Consider the following 20148-nt stretch of genomic DNA (forward strand, 5'->3'; position numbering starts at 1 on the left):
CTTTTTGGCTTCTTGCACTACTTTCTCCTTGATCTATGAGCTCTGGAATTTGGGTATGATATTTCTGAGAGTTTTCATTTTGGGACCTCTTTTAGGTGGTAATTGGTGGATTCTTTAAATTTCTGTTTTGCCCTCTGATTCTAACATATTAGAGGAATTTTGTTTGATAATTTCTTGAAAGATGTTGTCCAGCCTTTTTTTTTTTAAATCATGGCTTTTAGGTGGTCTATTAATTCTTATATTATTTCTCCTGGATCTATTTTCAGGGTGAGTTGCTTTTCCAATGAGAAATTTCACATTTTCTCATATTTTTTTTTACTCTTTTGATTTTGTTTTATCGTATCTTGATGTCTCATAGAGTCACTAGTTTTCCACTTGTTCAATTCTAATTTTTTTTAAAGGCAATTGGGATTAAGTGACTTGCCCAGGGTCACACAGCTAGTAAGTGTCAAGTGTTTGGTCTAAGGCCGGATTTGAACTCAGGTCCTCCTGACTTCAGGGCTGGTGCTCTATCCATTGCACCACATAGCTGCCCCTCAATTACAATTTTTAAGGAATTATTTTCCTTGGTGAGTTTTTGTACTTCCTTTTTTTCCATTTGGTTAATCCTATTTTTTAGAGACTTATTTTCCTCAGTAAATCTTTGTATATCTTTTCCCATGCTATTGACTCTTTTTTCATGATTCTCCTGCATTACTCTCATTTCTTTTCCCAACTTTTCTTCTACTTCTCTAATTTATTTTTTAAAATCTTTTTAAGCTCTTCCAGGAATTTTTTTGGGCCTGAGACCTGACTACCTCTTTCTTTGAGGCATCTCATGTAGCCATTTTGACACTATTATCCTCTTCTAAATTTATGCTTTGATCCTGCCTATCACCATAATATATTTCTATCATTAAGCTTTTTTTTCTTTGTTTTGTGCTCAATTTTTTTCTGCCCTTTTTTCCCCCTTGTGACTCTATGTTTTTATGTGAGAGTTGGGCTCTGGTCCTGCACTGTTCTAAGTTTTTGTGCTGGGGCTCTGGGTCTTACTGCTGGTTTTCACTGAGCTCCAGAAGTTATCTGATTACTCTGGAGAGTAGGCTTCCCTTCTGGCTTGTAATGGGGGGGAATGGAGCCTCCCCAGGCGTGAGGTTTGGCTGCTAGCCTGCTCCAGAGGTGGAGCCTTGCTGCTAGGTTCCTATGGTAACAGAGTCTTTTTTGTGACTGTTCCTGGGGGAGAGATTGTGTTTCTGGTCTGCCCCAGGGATGAAGCTCTGCTGTTGGGTTGCTATGGAAACTGGGTCTCTCTTCTGGAAGGATGCAGAGGTGGGGTCTTGCTGTTGGCCAGCCCTGGGGTGAGGCTTCACTACTGGTCAGCAATGGGGTCAAGGCCTCACTGGTGGCTTGTGCTGAAGGTGGGGTCGCTGGGGGGGGACTGTGCTGTGCTGCACTGACTGTTCACTCACCTAGGAGTCTGCTGGTTTGCAGGAGGGTAGCACCTCACTGGTGATTGCTCCAGGATTGGATTCCTACTGCAGGCCCTCTGCTGTGAGGCTGGCTGCTGCTGCTGTTGTTCTTGCACCTTGCTCCCTTCCCACCCCAATGAGACAGACCTTTCCTTACTGTGTTGGTAAGCTCCTTCCCTGCTCCTAGATCAATTCTGAGGTGGTTTTCTAGTTGTTTGGAGGGGAATTTGGGAGCCCTTCAGAGGGTTCCTTCCTCACCCCACCATCTTGGCACCAGAAGTGCCAAGTCGTCTTAGTTCATATATTTATTTCACAGAGTTACCTCACCAATCTGGTTGTCATCTTCAGGATACACATTAGAGATGGCCAGAATTGAGGTGAGTCAGCAAGTTGGTTCAGTCTTCATGATGATTCCCATAGCCCTTTGTAGATATAGACTCACAAAGAGATCATGACTGAAGTACTCCCTGATGCAAAGAATTGAAATATAATGATGGCATGGGATTGGGCAGTGGTGGGTGTGGTGCCCTGCCATGCATTGATTCCCTCATCCCCATGTCCATCATTCAAATTTCACCTTAGAATCAATGGCAATGAAAACATCGTCTTCAGAACCTCATGTAGATCTCAAAATACTTTCTTGTTGTTAGCTCTGCTAATGTATTATTTCAATTACATTAGTGAAAAGAAGCCCTGCAAACTATATTACTCAACCTCTCCCACCCACCCATACCCTTGAGAAACATCAGAGGAAGATAAGAGGAGCTATAGTTCCCTCTTGCTTTTCAGACCGCAGCTACCAGGGACCATGGCTGAGAGCTGGTCCTTGCTTCTTTGGGGTAAGTGGCAAATTACTTCTCTACAATACACATTGCTTACTTGTGATGTAATATTAGAAGAGAACTAGTCAATACTTCCATGGACTTCCTGATAAATGGAATCATACACAATAATGGATATTTCTCTAGTATTTTTAAGTTTGCAAAATGCTTCCCTGAGAACAACCATAGTTGGCAGGTATTATGAATATCTCTATCCTTATTCTACAGGAGGGAAAAATGGGACCCAGACAGGGGAAGACTTTGTCTGTGGTTACCTAGCTAGTGACAGTGCCAGGACATTATATTAGAATATTAGGGGTTCTCTTTACAGAAGAGGAAACTGAGGCTTAGAAAAGGCAGCGAATTGCCCAGCATTGCCCAGCTAATTAATGTCAGTGTGAGAATCAAATATTGGAGTTTTTCTTGCCCAACCTCCTCATTTGATAGATGAGAAAACTGAGATTCAGAACAGGGAAAGAATTTGCCTAAGCCATCATGTTACATTCTTAAAAAGTTTGTTACCTTACAATGATCAAGCTGACCCTGAAGAATAGAAAATGTTCCTTTGTTTCAGGATATGGTTCTGAAAACAAAAATATTTGTCTGTCAAATACAGTTCATACTTTGCTTAATTTTGTTAAGCTACGATCTCTCTCTTTCTATATTTTTGTCTCTGTGTGTGTCTGTCCTTCTCCTCCTCTCTGTTTCTGTCTCTTTTTCATTCATGTAAGGTATGGCTCCCCAGAAAGGGGTATGAGTAAGGCTATATTTTGAAATGGAAGTGATGGGAAAAGAAAACATATCAAGAAAAATTTTGGAAGGGAAAATAAACCCAGCTCTGTCTATTACCCTTGTTGGCATCCAGCCCCAGTTTTAGATTTTTTTGCTACCTTGTAGGGATGCGTCTTTTTTCCCCATGCTCTGTTTCATGGGACTCTGTGATAATCAAGAATGCTGGAAAGACAAGGGTAATATAATAGGTTAATGCTTTCGAAAAACCAAGGCTTAAATATCCCAATTCTTCACACTGACCCTTACCCCATTGCTCATGGCATCTGGCAAAACTAACTTTTATGTGACGACCTTTCAGAATACTCAATCATTCAATTAACAAGCATCTGTGAACAATTTGCTATGTGCTGGGGGGACAGGTAGGTAGCACAGTGGATAGAGTGCCAGGTCTGGCATCAGGAAGGTTCATCTTCGTGGGTTTAAATCTGGCCTCAGACACTTATTAACTGTGTGACCCTGGGCAAGCCACTTAACCCTGTTGGCCTCAGTTTTTTCATCTGTAAAATGAGCTGGAGAAGGAAATAGCAAAACCACTCCAGTGTCTTCGCCAAAAAAATCTCAAATGGAGTCACAGAGTTGGACACAACTGAACAACAACAACATATGCCAGGATCTCTGCTAAGTGCCGGGGGCATAAATACAAAATCAAAATAGTTCTTGGCCTCAAGGAGCTTACAGTCTACATGAGGGAAAGAACATGTACATGTATACAAAGTACAACATGTTTAACAAAGTGAATACAAGGCAGTTTCACTGGGGAGCTTGGGGGAACTAATCACTCGAAGGATCAGGAAAGCCACCTGGAGGAGACAACACTTAAAATGGGTTTTAAAGGCATCTAGGGCTACAAAGAGTCTCCAGTGAGGAGCAAGAAAATGCTAGGCATGGCTGAAAAACTATGTAAAGGTAGAGAGAAATGAATTGTTTGGGAGGAAGAGCATGGAGGCCAGTTTGGCTGGACCATGGAGCTTGTGAAGGGCAGTAATGTATAGTAAGTCTTAGAAAGTAGACTGGAACCAGATTATGAATGGCTTTTAACAGTAGACAGCCCAGTAGGTGTTTTAACCCACAGGCATACAGAGCCACTTTGATCGCTTTGTAGAGGATGGCTTAGAGAGGGAAGGGACCTGAAGCTGGGAGACCAATGAGAAGGCTATGACAATACTGGCAGTTGTGGGAGTGGAAAGAAGGGGATGGATATGAATGATATTGTAGAAGATGGGCTGTGTTGGAACCAGCTCAAACTGCCTCAAGAGAGCTGATTGTTAAATTTTCAGTATGCACATTCACACTTGAAAAATTGGCAAATACTATAAATCAGGACTTGATTTATTATTTTGTTAATTGTCCAGACTTTAAAAAATAATGGAGAAAATGCTAATAATGCAGATTAAAAGTGTGTCTTGCAGACAATTTACTCTCTTGAGAACTGGTTGTTAAACATTTACCAGCACATTGCTGAAGATGAGACAAAGACTTGTTGATTGATTAGATCTAAGGGGTATAGGGGAGTGAGGAGTCTAGGATGATACCAAGGTTTTGACTGGGTAACTGTTTCTTAATGTCACAAATAATTACATTTCCAACTTCCTTTTAAGGCTGGATCTACTAGAAAGTATTTATGTCATTAGAAAAGACAAATGAGGCAGCAGTAAGATTGTTTGTGAGAAGTGTGCCCCCTTTTCTTCAACCTCAATATATGGAATAACATTTTCAGGGAGTTAGAGGCATTAGATATTTAAAGAGAAGATCGACAGTCTTTGGAAAGGGGAAATGGGTTGATTGTTTTCCATCACTATCATCAACAAACGTTCACTGAGTACCTACTTCTGTATCTTATGTACTGAGGTAGATATGCTCTAGTCCTGGGTCGCTAATTAGCTGAGTGTCCTGGGGAAAGTCACTTAACTTCTCTGAGACAAAGTTAAAAATGAAGGCATTGGACTAGGTCAGAGGTTCTTATAAGATATGGATTCTCTAAATGCGTTTTTAAAATATTTTGATAACTGTATTTCAATGCCATTGGTTTCCTTTGTAATCCTATGCTTTAAATTTTTTTTTATACATTTAAAAATATTCTTCTGAGATGGGGTCCTCAGGCTTCACCAGACTAACTACCACAGGAGGGGGCGGGGTCCATGGCACCAAGAAGATTAAGAAGTTCTGGTCTAGATGAACACATGGTTCCCTCTAGCTCTGACACTACTATTCTGTGATACCACCCCCCGCCCTTGGGATGTACTATGTAGAGCCTTATAATCTCTAGAAGTAATGTAGTTTAAAGGGAAGAGTTATGGACTTGAGTCCATCTCTTCTCTTCTCTGGTCTCAGTTTACACTTGTGTACAATGAGACATCTGGGTGTAACCTCCCTTCCAATTTGAAGAGTTAATAGACTGATGAGTTGAGTGGCATATAGTGTAGTCAGTGAAGCATTGGACTTGGAGTCAGGGAGACCTGGGTTTCAGTCACTTACTAGTTGTGTGACCTTAGGAAGGTCTCTTGACTTCTCTGTGCCTCAGTTGCATCATCTGTAAAATGAAGGGGTTGGACTCAATGACTTCTAAAATTCCTTTTAGTTCTTAATCTACAATCTTATGACCAAAGTAAGTGGAAGAGGGGGAAAAACTTAAAACTAAAATGTTGGAATCAACTGTCCCTAAAAGAGAAGTCAACAAGCAGAAAAACACACTGTGATATATAGTGGAAAGAGTAAAACCCTTGGGGGCTGGGGTCAGGAGTCCTGGTTTCAGTCCTTCAGTTCTGGCTCTGAAACACACTCATTGTATAACCAAGGACAAGTTCCTTGACCTTCAGAAACCTCAGTTTCCTCATCTGTAAAGTGGGCATATTATTACCTCCACTCTCCCTCCAGGTTGTTGTAGAGATCAAAAAAGATGATATAAGAATAGCGTCATAAGATTTAGGATGGGAAGGTCCTTTAGTGATCATTTCTTCCACATATTCTCCTTTTTTCTTCCTCCCATTGCGTAGATGGGGAAATTGAGGCCTGGGGAAGGGAAGTGATTTACTCATTGTCACAAGGTGGTATTTAGTAAAATTGAGATTTGAGCCCAAACACTACCTGTCTCACAGGGTTGCAGTGAAGAAAACACATAGGTAAACTCTAACGCTCTGGAGAAATGAGAACTGCTGTTAGCAAATCTTCCTTCAAGATGCTGGAAAGTGCTTCAGGGAGTCCACGAGCTCATCCCTGGGCTGGTGCCTTAATGCCAGCACCCACCTCTGCCGACTATCTCCAATTCAATCTGTATGTGTCTCATCTGTACGTTACTGTTCGCATGTTTCCTTCCCCATTAGTCTGTGAGCTCCTTCTCTTTTGCCTTTCTTTGGCTGGACCACGGAGTGTGTGAAAGGGAGTAACGTGTAAGAAGGTGTGAAAGGTAGACTAGGGCCAGAAGGGTTTTAAGTGACAAACAGCACAGTAAGAATTCCATACTGGAGGTAAGAGGGAGCCACTGGAGATGTTTGAGCAGGGGAGTAACATGATCCACCCTGTGCTTTAGGAACATCGATTTGCGCAGCTGTTTGGGCAATAGATTGAGAAGGGGAGAGACTGGATATAACGAGACCAATTAGAGGACTATTATAGCCCATGTGAGCAGTGATCCGAGTTGGAGAAGAAGATAGTTATAAGAAGTAGAATCAACAAAACTGGGCAACTGTTTGGGGAAGTGGGTGGTAAGGGGGTGTAGGTGGTTGAGGAAGTCTTCTGGGTTTCAACCCTCAGTGACTAGAAGGCTGGTGGCTTCCTCAACAGAAATAGGGAAGTTAGGAAGCAAGGGGGTGAGGACACAGGGTAAGGGAAAAGACAGTGAGTTGAGTTTTAGACATGTTGAGTAATGGGACATGCAGGTGGAGGTGTCTAGCAGGCAACTGATGAAGATGGCCTGGAGCTCAGGGGAGAGATGAGGGCTATATGGGGAGAGTTGGGAGTCATTTACACAGAAATGATAATTAAGCAGATAGGAGGGGCATAGGTCATAAATGGGGAGGTTGGAGAAAGAGGAGAGAAGAGGACCCAGAACAGGGTCATGTAGACTTCTAGGGGCAAGCAATGGTCCTTGAAAAGGAGACTCAGAAGAATTGGTCTGAGATGTAGGAGGAGAATTGGGTGAGAGCAGTCTTAAAAACTCAGAATAAAGAGAAAATCTGGAGGAAGGTGTGGTCAAATGCAATGTGTCAAACGCAATTGAGGTCAAGAAGGATAAAGACTGAGAAAAGACCATTGGATGATGGTAATAAGGAAGAAGAACAGCAATCTCATTCTTCTTTTCCTACAATCTCAATCCTACTCTCCCCTTAACCTTTATTTGGAAACTGGGACAAAGTCTATTTTGTCTGGGCTAAAGGTCCAGGGGTAACATGTTAGATCCTAATACTGATTGGCACAGAAAATTTGACCTGCTCCACTTCTGATCTAGGGGGTTCACGCCTCCTTAGCCAGCATGCTGAATGCCATCTCCCTGGGGTTTGCCATATTGGTGCTGGACTTTATGTGGACACCTGTCAGCTTTATGTGGATGCCTGCTGCAGCTCTTAACTCCTGAACTCAGATGATCCACCAGCCTTATCCTCTCCAGTAGCAGGGATTAAACACATGTGCCACCGCATCTGTTGACTCTCTCTTTAAATATCTAACTTGTTCAACATTGTAGAGCTCAAACATCATTAATGGCTCCCTATTACCTCTAGAATACAGTATCTTCAGTCTGGCATTTAAAGCCCTCCACTTCCGATGTCCCTTCCTAGTCTTTCCCTTTGTAGAAATCTTCCCACATTTTCCATTGTGGTTGAACTGGCCTAATGTATTCCCATGCATCATTCCATCTCCTACCTTCTTGGCTTTATATAGGAGGTTCTCCTTGTTTGGACAATGCTGCCTTCTCACGTCCACATCCTAGAAGCCCTGCCTCCATTCAAAGTACAGCATAGGTACCAACTTCTATGAGAGTCCTTTCCTAATCCACCAGTGACTGCTCTCTGGCTCTCAAAATTGTTTTATGCTATATTCTATAAAGAAAGCCAGCATGGTCTGGGGAGAGAGAGCTGGCCTCAGAGCCAGGAAGAACTGGGCTTAGGTGCTGTCCCTAAAGCAAGTCCCTTAACTTGTGAGTGCTCGAGGCAATTCCTGCTACTGTAAATTGCAGAGAAATGTTGACCTGCATTAGTATAAAGAGTTTCCCCATTCAGGAATTTCCTTGTATCAATGAGATTTTAGGTCCCGTCTCTATTCCTACTTTATATGTAGTAGGTACAGATTTATGTGTACATACTGTGCCCCTATGAGAATGTAAATGTTTTTGTTGTTCAGTTGTGCCCAACTCTATGTGACCCCATGGACTTTGTTCATGGTGTTTTCTTGGCAGAGATATTGGAGTGGGTTATCCACATTTTACAGATGAGGGGTTGAGACAAAAAGGAGTTAAGAGACTTAACCAAGGTCACATAGCTTGCAAGTGTCTGACATCATATTTGAATTCAGATCTTCCTGACTTCAGATCCCATGCTCTATCAACTGCACAACCTAGCTGCTCCCATTATAGCTTTAGTACCTAACAAAATACATGGTACACATAGTAGGTGGTTAATAAGTGCTTGTTGAATTGAATAGTGGTCAGAATTTGGACACAGAATATGTGGGATTCAATCTCAGTTGTACTGCTTACTACCTATGTGACTTTCGGTAAGTCATTTCTTTCCAGGATTTAGTTTCCTCATCTGTAAAATGAAAAGGCTAACTTAGATGACTTCTTTCTACCTTTCAATTCTAGAATGCCGTAATAATGAGAGTGCACTTTCTTATTGTATTTTAAAATTGACGAAGTGCCTTCTAGTATTATAAGCAAACCCTCATTTTACAGATTGGGAAACTGAAGTCCAACAGATTTTTTCATGGCCATACAGCTAGTGCGGGAGTTGGGTTCCCCAATACCCTTTCCATTCTATTCTGTGTGTTTCTGTTGCTTTGCTTGTAGATTTTCTCTAGGTGGAGATCAGGGACCAGGAGGAGAGATAAACCCCAAATCTGCTCAGTCCCTTTGGCTACTTGCCAGTAGCCTGAGTTAAAACTCGTTGCTGGAGGATGTAGACCTAAGCTGAGTTTTGGGGGGATTATTTCCTGATTTCCATGGTCAATAAGGTTCCTGTTTCCCTATATCAGATAGAAAGTGTTGACTCTGTGAGGTTAAACGTAATTACCTCTCTTAGTCTTCCCTCACCCCAAGGAAAACAGAGTTAGCTTCTTCCTAATTGGCTGTTGGTGCTGCAGTTACTTCAGGGTTGTAGGTTCAGAGCTGGAAAGAAGCTCAGAGGTCATTTGGTCCAATGCCTTTGTTTTAGGAATTGAGGAATTGTAGGAATTGAGACCCAAAGAAGGGAAGAACTTGTCAGATGTCACACAAGCAGGAAGTAGAAGAGCCAGCATTCAAACTCAAGTCCTCGGACATTGAATCCTCCATTCATCAGGCTTGCCTCCCTCTTAAATCAGTGGCAGTCATGTCTTACGGATCACTTTCTGGATGTTCTTTGATGACGGTCATCCAGAGGAGGAGAGAGAAGAGGCTGGTGAAAGGCCTTAAGGTCAGGCCTTGTGGGGATCAACTGAAAGAATTGGGGGTGTTTATTCTGGAGAATAGAAACTTCAGGGGGACATGGCAAGTGTCTCCCAGTATTTGAAGGGCTAGCCCGGGGAAAAGGGATTACACCCTTTCTGCTAGGCCTGAAGGGTCTGACTTTAGGCAGAAGACAGAATTTGTCAAGAGACCAATTAAGGATTTTGTAGAAGGAAATTCCTAATGATTAGGGGAACTGTGGTTCAAACATCTTCAGGCAGAAGGGCAGGCTTGGAATTCTGCTCCTGTCACTTGCTGGCTGTGTGACCCAGTAGTCTCTTAACCTCTCTGGACCTCTGATTTCTCATCTGTAAAATTAAGGGGCTAGACTAGAGTGGGGAAAGCAGTGAGCATTTGTTAAGTACCTCCTACATGCCAGGCACTGTGCTGAACATTTTACAAATATCCCATTTGATTATCTAATTTGGACTTGATGATGTAACAGGTCCCTTCTACCTCTAAGTCTATGAACCCTTAATCCTAATTAAAGACCTACAGAGGGGAACGGGTGGCTTCAGGAATTGTTGGGTTCTTCCACACTGGAAAGCATGGAGCAGAGGCTGGGTGAGTGTCTGTTTGATATATAACAGATAGGATTCTTGTTCATGTAGGCATTGGATTAGATGTCCTCCTAAGTCTCTTTCATCTTTGAAATTCTATGATACTGTGAATTTATGATGCAGTAGGCATGTTCTGGGCATGCACGTGGTTTTGGACCTCATTCCACCTTCCCTACTGGTGTCCAGCTCTACCTCTCTCTCTTCCAGGGCTCTTCATCCTGTTGGCAACCGCTACAGTTCAGAATCAGAGAGGTAAGTCTACTGGGAACTTGCCCCATTCCGTGCCAGACCCCAGAGAAGGGCTCTTTGACCAGGAAGAAAAGTTTGTTTCATAGGATAGGCCACAGACTCTGTGTCCTTTGTGACATGAAACAAATAACCCCTGCTATCATTAGCAGACTCCATTATACCTCAGATTTCTTCCCATCTTGGACAAACTTTACCCAGTTGTAAAATAAAGGAGTTGGACTACGAGATCTTTAAATCCCTTCCACCTTGGACATTCCATATCCTCTGTTCTAAGGACCCTCACAGCACCAACATTAGAGGGATCTAAGGTATGGAGAGTGGACCTTCATGGCTTTCTCCAGGCCACTGCTCCATGGCAGGTCCATGGAGCACTTCTGTAACCCATGAATTTTTCTCTCCAGGGTATGTCTCATTTTTGTGTTGGTAATATCTCTGAGAACACGGGTTTACAATATGGAAGCCATCTGACTTTTCAAAAGTTGTTCCCTACACCCAGGGGACCCCTCTGACAGTCTCTCTTCTCCTGTAGCTTCCTGTCCTCAATGTCCTCAGCATTCCAGCTGTGTCAATGGCACCTTTTGTACCTGCCAGGATGGATATACTTCTGAGTCGGGGGACAGATTCTTCACTGACCCTAAAGAGGGATGCATAGGTAAAGAACATTCTGAGAAAGGTGGATTTCTAATCAGAGATTTCTGGGGTGGCGGGAGTTGAGGGCTAGTAGGCATGGGAGATTTAGAAACTGGGATTTTTTCACTGACCATGATATACAATGAGAAGGATAAGGTGACGGAGATGGGAAACTTAGCTCATTAAGCTCAGGAGAAAGGTCAACTAGGAGACTCCTGAGACGGAGCCCAGAGCACCCCTGGTTCACTTACGGGTCACAGAATCACAGAATTTCAGAGTTAGAAGGGACATTGGAGGCCATCTGTTCCAACCCATACTGGCTAATGAGTCCAGTGTGACTGCCAAGTGGTTGAGTACTCAACATTTGCCTGAAGACCTGAGGCCAGAAGGAAGGCACTACCTCCTTAGTCATCCTATTTGACTTTTGGCTAGCTCAGGAAGTTTTCCCTGACATCAACCATACATTTGTCTCTTCATAACTTCCATCCATCCATCCTGTTTCTTTCCCCTGAGGACAAACAGAACCAATCTATTGCCTCTTTTACATTATAGCCTTTTAAGTACGTGAAGATAGCTGTAATGTCTCCCCCGAGCCTTCTCTTCTCCATACTAAAATCCTCCCTTCCTTGAACTGGTCCTCAAATGCCATGAACTCAAGATGCTTCAGTATCCTGATTGCCTTCCTCTGGATACTGTCCAGTTTATCAATGTACTTCCGAATCTGTAGAGCTCAGAAGGGAACACAGCCCTTCTGATGTAATGTGATAAGGGCAGCATTGTAGGGATTACCAGTTTCCTATTCCTAGATGCTAAACCCCAAGATCACGCTGCCTTCTTTGCCTTGATCACATTGAGCTTGCTGTCTATGGAAATCCTCATCATTTTCAGAGAAACGGCTGTCTGAGTATGTATCTATCTATTGCACTTGTGAAGTGGATTTTTTGAAGCCGAGTAAGGCTTTAGATTTATCCCTATTAAATTTCAACCTAATAGTGTCATTCCAATGCTCTAGAGTAAAGACTGTCAGATTCATAGACAGTGGGTTTGCGGAGCCGCAAAACTCTGAAGGCAGCAGGAGCCAGATTAAAATGTGATTGGGAAATGTTTAACAAAATAAATAAAAATATAATACAACATAGATAATGTTAATGTGTCATTTTTCAAGTTGATATGCCCTACAGGAACCTATTTCTATTTTTGCTTAACCCCACTACTCTGGAATGTAATGGTCTTTTGGGATCCTGTCTGTGTTATCAAAAACATTCCTCTGAATTTTGTATGCTCAGGAAATTTGATAAATAAGTCACCTACTCATCTATGACTCTATCCAATGATCGAAGTATTGATCAGCACAGATCCCATCACAGAATCCTGGAGGATTCAACTATAGATGTCCTTTTGAATTGTCATTGAACCATTAACAATTAGTCTTTGAGTTCAACCATCAAATAGTTCCACATTCATCAATTTGTCATGCAGCATAGCCCTTGAACTGTCTAATCATCCATCTCCCTCCATGGACATCTCCCTATTCACAAATACTTTGTAGGGATTCTTTGCTTACTGCTTGCACACTCCCATTTCCTTTTACTCTCTCCATGCTAATGATTCTGAACAACTACTGATGAGCAAATACCATTTCCCAACCCCAGCTCCCCTCTCCCTCATTGCCACCTCCCCCATCCTTTCCTCTACCCCATGACCCTTCTATTACGCTTTCTAGAAGGCTTGCTTCATAATTCTAAACCTTTTCTTAAGTCTATTTCTTTCTTGATCCTTTCCATATTCTGGACCTCACTGAGATCTAGCTCTTTCCTGATGGCACTCTTTCCCTGGCTATACTTTATAGCACTGGCTGCACTGTTTTGCATACATAGATATGACCATACCAACTTCTTCTTAGTCAGTAAACTCCAGTGGCTCCCTATTATTTCCAGAATAAATAGGAAGTTCTTTCTTTGGCAGTCAGGTGGTACATTTTTTTAGGTGGTTAAGATTTTCCTTTGTGCACAAAATCAGGTTCTTTTGTGTATATAGTCCTAGGTCCTAGTTCAGTCTCTGTGCTGGAAAGCTCAGAGCATCATCCTCTTAGCTAGAAAGTGATGGCTAGTTAAAATCTGGAGTACATGTCCGACTATGCCAGCATTCCTTTTCTTCTGTATTACCATTTCAAAGAGGAAGTGCTCACTTCCCACAAGGATCCTGTGCTTTACAAGCCAACAAAGAGTTCCTTCCTGTTGAGGAGAATCAGGTTGAAAATTGATTTTCTCCCTTGTTTCCTCCATTTTTTGAAGGATGAAATGAGCATTAAGTCAAGTGAAAAATGCTTAGTTTTTAAGAGAGATAGAGACAGGGAGACACAGAGGCGTTCCAGCCGATTTCAGAATAATTAAGTCCCTATCATTATTACATCATGGCTCTGTGCTAGGCATGTGACTTGCTTCCTGAATTCTGCATCTCTTTCTGGCTAGGCAGGATTGGAATTACTCCAATGACAGAATTGCTTTTGTTTTTCCTCCACTTATCTTCACCCAAATGCATTCCATCATGCTTCTCCCTGCAAGTTCCTGGCTTTGAGTACATAAATCTTAATGTACAGTGCTATGTATCTGCCTTACGCCCATCACTATTTCTCTTGAATAATGTATGCCCAACTTGAACTACATTCCAATCAGGAGTCTCATTCCCCAGGTCTCAGTGATGCCTGTAAAGTAAGATTGGCCTCCTTGCATTTAGACCTATAATTTATCCTGCATATTGGCTAAATTGTGTGCATTTGTATATAGAAATTTGAGGTCATAGGCTTCAGTACTAGCTTTTTTTCTTGGATTTTATCTCCTTTGAACTTCTAATGGTCTCAGCAGCAATTCTCATCCTAATTCATAGCTCTCTTTATGGTATTTTGCTTGGTAGATACACTTAGTTTAATTTTATTGTCCTTTTTGCATTTGAATTTGTTATAGTCATTGTGCATATTGTTTTGTGATTCTACTTTCTTCTTTCTGCATTAGTCCATATAAATCTTTTTCATATGTCTCTGAACTCCAACTCTGAACTGTCATTTCTTATGAAGCAAAAATATTCCATTACATTCATGCAACACAGTTTGTATGGCCATTCCCCAATTTATGAGCAGCCACTTTATTTACAATTCTTTCCTGCAACAGAAATTCCTGCTCTGAATATTCTGTCTATGTAGGACCTGTCTTGCTCTTTGATTTCCCTGGGGTAAAAATGTTTGGCAGATGAGAATTTTCTAGCAGTGTATTAGTGCATCTGTCTTCCCATAACCCCAGCAACATGGCCTAGTTTTACATTTTCATCATATTTGGCAATTCACTGGGTATAAGGAAAACCACAGAATTACTTTAATTTGCATTTTTGTGATGAATTATTTAAAGCAATCTTTTCTATAGCTGTTAATAGCTTGCAATTCTTTTAAGAAATATGTAGGCATTCTTTGACTACTTATCTATTGGAAAATAATTCTTGGTTTTATATATTTGTTTTCATTCCTTAAAATTGGGGATATTCAACAGAAATATTTCCCCCAATCAATCATTTTTCTTATTATCTGAGCTGTATTTTGTTCAAGCAAAAGCTTTTTACCTTCATGTAATGAAATTTGTCTGTTTCTTAGACTTCTATGTTCTCCTCTATCCTTTATTTGATTAAGAATTTTCCATTTAGCCATTTGTGAAAGGCACTTCCAACAATTTTCTTCCACATTTTAAAAGACATAACCTTTTTATATTTAGGTCATGTATCCACTTGAAGGGGCAGCTAGGTTGTGTGGTGGATAGAGTATGGGGGCCTGGAGTCAGGAAGGTTCTTCTTCATGAGTTCAAATCTGGCCTCAGATACTGACTAGCTGAGTGACCCTGTTTGCCTCAGTTTCCTCATCTATAAAATGAGCTGGAGAAGGAAATGCAAACAACTCCAGTATCTTTGCTAAGAAAACCCCAAATGGGTCATGAAGAGTTGGACGCAACTGAAAAATGGCTGAACAATAGCAAACCCTCTTTAAACTTACTGTGGTATACAGTATGATGTCAATTAAATATAAGGAATATCAGATTGTGAGGTTGTGCTGGCTGCATCCAGAGTGTGGGCGGGGCTGGGAATTGGAATGATCAATGGGCACTTTAAGTGTTTAAGTTTTCTGCTATTATTTTATGAGACTTCTGTGCAGATGGTCACGATTTCCATCTTGTCAATTCAGCTTGAATTATTACATATTTGGGGTCTATTTCTTTTTTTTGGGGTTTCTTGAGGTTGGAGAGGTGTGTAAAAAAACAATCATTCTGCCAGCCTCCTGATCACGTGACTCTATTCTTACTGGATAATATATTTTTTTTTACCCTTTTTAAACCTTTATTGTCTTTGACTCCTTTTTCGGGAGTTAGTCCCCTTTCTTCACTTTCTACCTCTACCTTTTTTCATTCTTTTTACTCCCTTTTGTCAACCCTTAACAATTTGATAGTCTCACCCAACTCTGCTTCCTTTCTCTCACGAAATTCTTTTTATCCTACCAGTTTGTTTTACTGAAATGTTCTTACTTGCAAACTACATGCCTTCTCTTTCCCCCATAGTTATCTATCTTCTCTTTGGGTCTTTTTCTCCTTTAGAAAGAGTCCTCCTCTTCCTTCTGCTGCAATATTTCTCTTCCAATTGTTCTTCAGACTCTCCCAAATTCTCCAACTTTGCCACGCCCGAGTTCAGGCTCTTCTTCATCTCCGCAGTTCCCCCCAAACCATCTTCACAATTTCATTTTCCTTGTTAATCAGCTCTTTTGCCACAGAGCTTTCTCCTTCAGGATAAGGTGGTAGTATGTAGGTCAAGTGATTATAATGGGAACCTCTTCTAGGTTTGAAAGCCAGAGTTTAGGCCTGTAGATAAAAAAAAGGGGGGGAACTAATTAGATATGGAAATCTAGGGGAAAGGATGTTCTCTTGATCACTTGCTCATCCTGGAATCTGGGGTTCATCCTGGGAGTCTGGGGTTGAATGTGCTCCTGGGTTTTGGAGCAGACAATAGCAAGGCTATATCACAGTCATTTAGGGAACATTCACCTCATTCCCAACAGTAATCCTACAGGACATCTAATGTTGGTATCATCTTTAAATTTCCCTCTCTCTTAACTCTCCTCTCTTCCTCACTCCCCCTCTGTACCCATATTCAGTCAGTTGCTGTCTTATTCATTCTATTTCCATGATATTGTTGTCTCCTGTCTCTTCTCCGCTCTCACATCTATCACTATATTTCGGGACCTCATCACCCCTCCTAAAAGGTATCTTTGTCTCAGATAGCTCCCCTCTTTATCCGTCATCTGTACAGTGGCAAATTATATTTCTAAGGCACAAGTATGGCCATGTTACTTTCTTCCTCCGGAAGCTTAAATGGCTCCCTATTGCTTCTAGGATATAGGGCAAACTTCTTTGCCTGGTATTTAAAGCCCTGCATAATCTTATTTCCAAACTGTCTTTCCAGACTGGTTACACAGCACTGTCCTTCACATACTCTGGGTTCCAGTTCAATCCAGCTTACTTTCTCTATATAACATGCCCTCCATTTTTTGGGTAGCATTTCCCCTATGCCTGGAATGCACTTCCTTCTCATCTTGTCCTTTGACCCTCTAGCTTCTCTCAAGGCTCCCCTCAAATGCTGTCATCTGAGATTTCTGTGGCAAAACTACTTTGTTTTTTCTTTGTATATATTTTATATCAACTCATCTATGTGTATGTGGTTTCCACCCAGTGATATAGAAGCAGGTTGTGGTCAGGAACCGTTGTTTTATTTTTATCTTTGTATCCTTAGGACCTGACACATAAGCAAAAGTTTCACAAATGCTGGTTAAATGAATTGAGTGAATGAATGGATAAATGAATGGATAGATTGATAAATGGATAGATGAAGGGATGGATGAAGAGAGAGGTAAAAGAATGGATGGATGGAAGGATAGATGGATAGAAGAAGGGGCAGATTAAATGAATGAATGGAATGATAACGTGTTCCCTCTCATGTTTCAGATATTAACGAATGTCATGACAGTGATACATGCAGGAAAAATGAAGTGTGTATCAATAGAGATGGAAGTTATGAATGTAGCTGTTACAGCTCAAACTACATAATCCATGCATTCCTTAGTTTTTTCAAATCCTGTCCTGGTAAGGACTCTTTGTTTTCTTTATTACTGTATTAGGAAAATGTGGCCAGTCTCAGGATTTATAAGAGCTTAGATGAGGTTTAGAGGGAAGGCTCAGAGAACAAGGAGGTCTGATTCCTTGTCAGACTGCTCCATGGGGTAACTAGGTGGCATAGTGGTAAAAAGTGCTGGGCTTGGAGTTAGGAAGACTTCTGTTCAGATCCAGCCTCAGAGACTTATTAGCTGTGTGACCCTGGGCACATCACTTAACTTCTTTCAGCCTCAGTTTCCTCATCTGTAAAAGGGGGATAATAATAGTACCTACCTCCCAGGGTTGTGGCGAGGATCAAATGAGGCTGTATTTATAAAGTGCTTTGCAAATCTTAAGGCACTATCTAGGTGCTAGCTATTACCTAGCTGCTATTTGTAAGAAATGCAACAAGCTTGATATGAGGGCAATAGCAAATGTCTCAACCTAAAAGTATACAGAAGTGGGCAACCAGTAGGAAGAATCCTATGCCATATAAGGTAGATTGGAGGAACTGGGAATGTTTGGTGCAGAAAGGAGAAGACTCAGGGGCTATGTGATGAAAGCTGTATGCAGCTGTGCAGTATGGGAGAATGGATAGAATGCTGGACTAGAAGACTTTGATTTGAATCCTATGTTAGACAGTTACTAGCTGTGTGACACTAGACAAGTCACAACCTTTCTGGGCTTCCTTTTATTTACATGTCAAATGAGTGGGTTGGATTCGATGACCTCAAAGGTCTTTTTGGCTCTAAACCTATAATCCTAAGTATTTGAAGGGCTGGCTCGGGTCAGCAGCAGAGCAAGGCATAACATAGTTGAAGTTGCAAAGAGGAAAACTTAGCTCAATATAAGAGAAAACCTTGCACAATTGGTGCTGTTGTCCCTGAAGGGCTTTAGGTGGTAGCCACTTAATGCTCACTGGTTGGGACTGTTGGAAAGGACTTTGATTCCTCTTTTAGTTGTGGGTTGGACTAGCTGACCTTGAATCCTTTCCAATGCTGAGATTCACTAACTGATAACCTTCTTGCTCCTTCCCTTTTGCAAAAGATACATCGTCTTCTGGAGGCAGCGATCAGGTGAGTGGAGGAACTGTGGCCTGAGAAATAGTCCCAAAATGTCGTTAACCATCCACCAAGACAGACACAGCAGGGAACATTGGTGGAGACATTACAATTTGTGTTTTTAAAGAGCCACAGGGTGCATACTGGGCAGATGGGCAGAATGAGGCATCCAGAGGAAAACTTATTCCAGGCAGAGAGACATGGATAGAGAGAAGAAGAGAGAGAAGGAAAGAGGGAAGGAGAGAAAAATCGAGAGAGGAGAAAGAGAGGAGAGGAGAGGAGTCAGGAGAGGAGAGAGAAGAAGAGGAAAAGAGAGAAGAAGGATGGGAGGGGGAGACAGAGGGAGAGAGAGAGAAAGAGACAGAGACATAGAGAGACAGAGAGACAGAAAGAGAGACAGAGAGAACACTTCCATACACACAGCTAAGACCCCAAAGAGAATTTTATATGAAATGGTGAATTTCCATTCTTGATTAAAAAGACCCTATATGATAAATTAGAAGACAAGAAGACACATACAAGAAGGAGAGTTTTTGAAAGTAGCTAATTTATATCCCTCTTGTCTGTTCTTCTTTCTGAACTTTTTTCTTTTCTTTTGTCTGCATTTTAAAATGGTTTTTTACAAAATCACTATTGCCAAACTCCCTCTACCCTCGCCCCTATCAAAAACTAAATAAAAGAAATAAAAAAACTCTTTGTAACAAATGATCATTGTTAAGCAAAATGAATACACACAGTAGTTGTGTCCAAAAATGTATATCTCTTTTTGTACCTTCTCTTTCAGGAGGTAAGTAACAAGACTACATCATTGTAAATCCTCTGGAGACATTGACCAATTTTTGAGTCTTTGAAAGTTATTTTTTTTTACAATGTTGCTGTTCCTATATGAATTGTACTTCTAGTTCTGTTTACTTCACTCTGTATCAGTTCATACTATCCAAGATTCTCTGAAATCATCTTTTTTCCCTCTCCCCCTTTTATGGTGCAATAACATTCCATTAATTCATATGCCACAATTTCTTCAGCCATTCTCCAATAGTTTAAGAGGAAATCTAAGGTGACCCCTTAAATTCTAGTTGTTTTTCTCTTTATTACTCCTTTCAATTCCCCCTTTAGGATTAAGAAGTGTATTTTGGTTATGACTATGTTTTTTCCAGTATTACCCTCCCTTTAACCGTTCCATACTGCCCCCTCCCATTCCGCTTATTTTCCTGTTGAATTGGATGTATTTTTACATCAAGTTGCTGTTGATGGTGTTGATGATGGTGGGGTGTGTGTGTGTGTGTGTGTGTGTTGTGTGTGTGTGTGTATGTATGTGTGTGTGTGTGTATGTGTGTGTGTGTGTGTGTTCAATCCTCCTTTGTCCATTTCAGATCAGAGTGATATTCATTTGATGCACTCTCCCCTTCCCAATCCCTTCCTTCTTCTGCTGTACTACAATGATGAGAATAGGAAGTCCGACCTTTCACTTTCTCATTTCTACACTAGTCTCTTCTCTTTCTTCTCTTCAGACCCTCAGAACAGAACCAATCCTCCCTGCTTCGGCACCTCTCCCTTGGGGATTTGTGCTGTGAAGTTTGGATTCAGTCAAAGGGCTGCACCTGAGGACCTAGAGGGCCACATGTGGCCTTGAGGCCACAGGTTCCCCGCCCCTGGACTAGATGATTCCTAAAGCACCTTCCAAAGCTCAATGATACCATGAAGAGAAGTGCTGTGGGGTAGGCATATTAGCCTTATACTTCTACAATTTCCTTCAGCCTCCCCTCAGATAGCTTAT

The 20148-nt window shown here is 41.5% G+C and overlaps 1 protein-coding gene across 2 annotated transcripts in view; it reads left to right on the plus strand.

The window, feature by feature from the left end:
• Window positions 1-1434: 1434 nt before the first annotated feature.
• The window catches only part of LOC110203429 (putative adhesion G protein-coupled receptor E4P), a 43106-nt gene continuing 24392 nt past the window's right edge, over window positions 1435-20148 (plus strand). Inside the window, exons 1-7 of one of the 2 annotated variants that reach the window (XM_078153953.1) lie at window positions 1435-1612; window positions 1765-1825; window positions 2130-2287; window positions 10463-10507; window positions 11034-11156; window positions 17164-17301; window positions 18358-18386. In XM_078153953.1, the coding sequence (XP_078010079.1) occupies window positions 2257-2287; window positions 10463-10507; window positions 11034-11156; window positions 17164-17301; window positions 18358-18386 (366 nt within the window). In that variant the 5' untranslated portion in view covers window positions 1435-1612; window positions 1765-1825; window positions 2130-2256. The remainder of the gene's footprint in view (window positions 1613-1764; window positions 1826-2129; window positions 2288-10462; window positions 10508-11033; window positions 11157-17163; window positions 17302-18357; window positions 18387-20148) is intronic. The other variant, XM_078153954.1, reaches the window with a different exon arrangement.

Source organism: Phascolarctos cinereus, unplaced genomic scaffold (genome assembly GCF_003287225.1).
Source record: "Phascolarctos cinereus isolate Bilbo 61053 unplaced genomic scaffold, phaCin_HiC Scaffold_4;HRSCAF=312, whole genome shotgun sequence".
NCBI lineage: Eukaryota > Metazoa > Chordata > Mammalia > Diprotodontia > Phascolarctidae > Phascolarctos > Phascolarctos cinereus.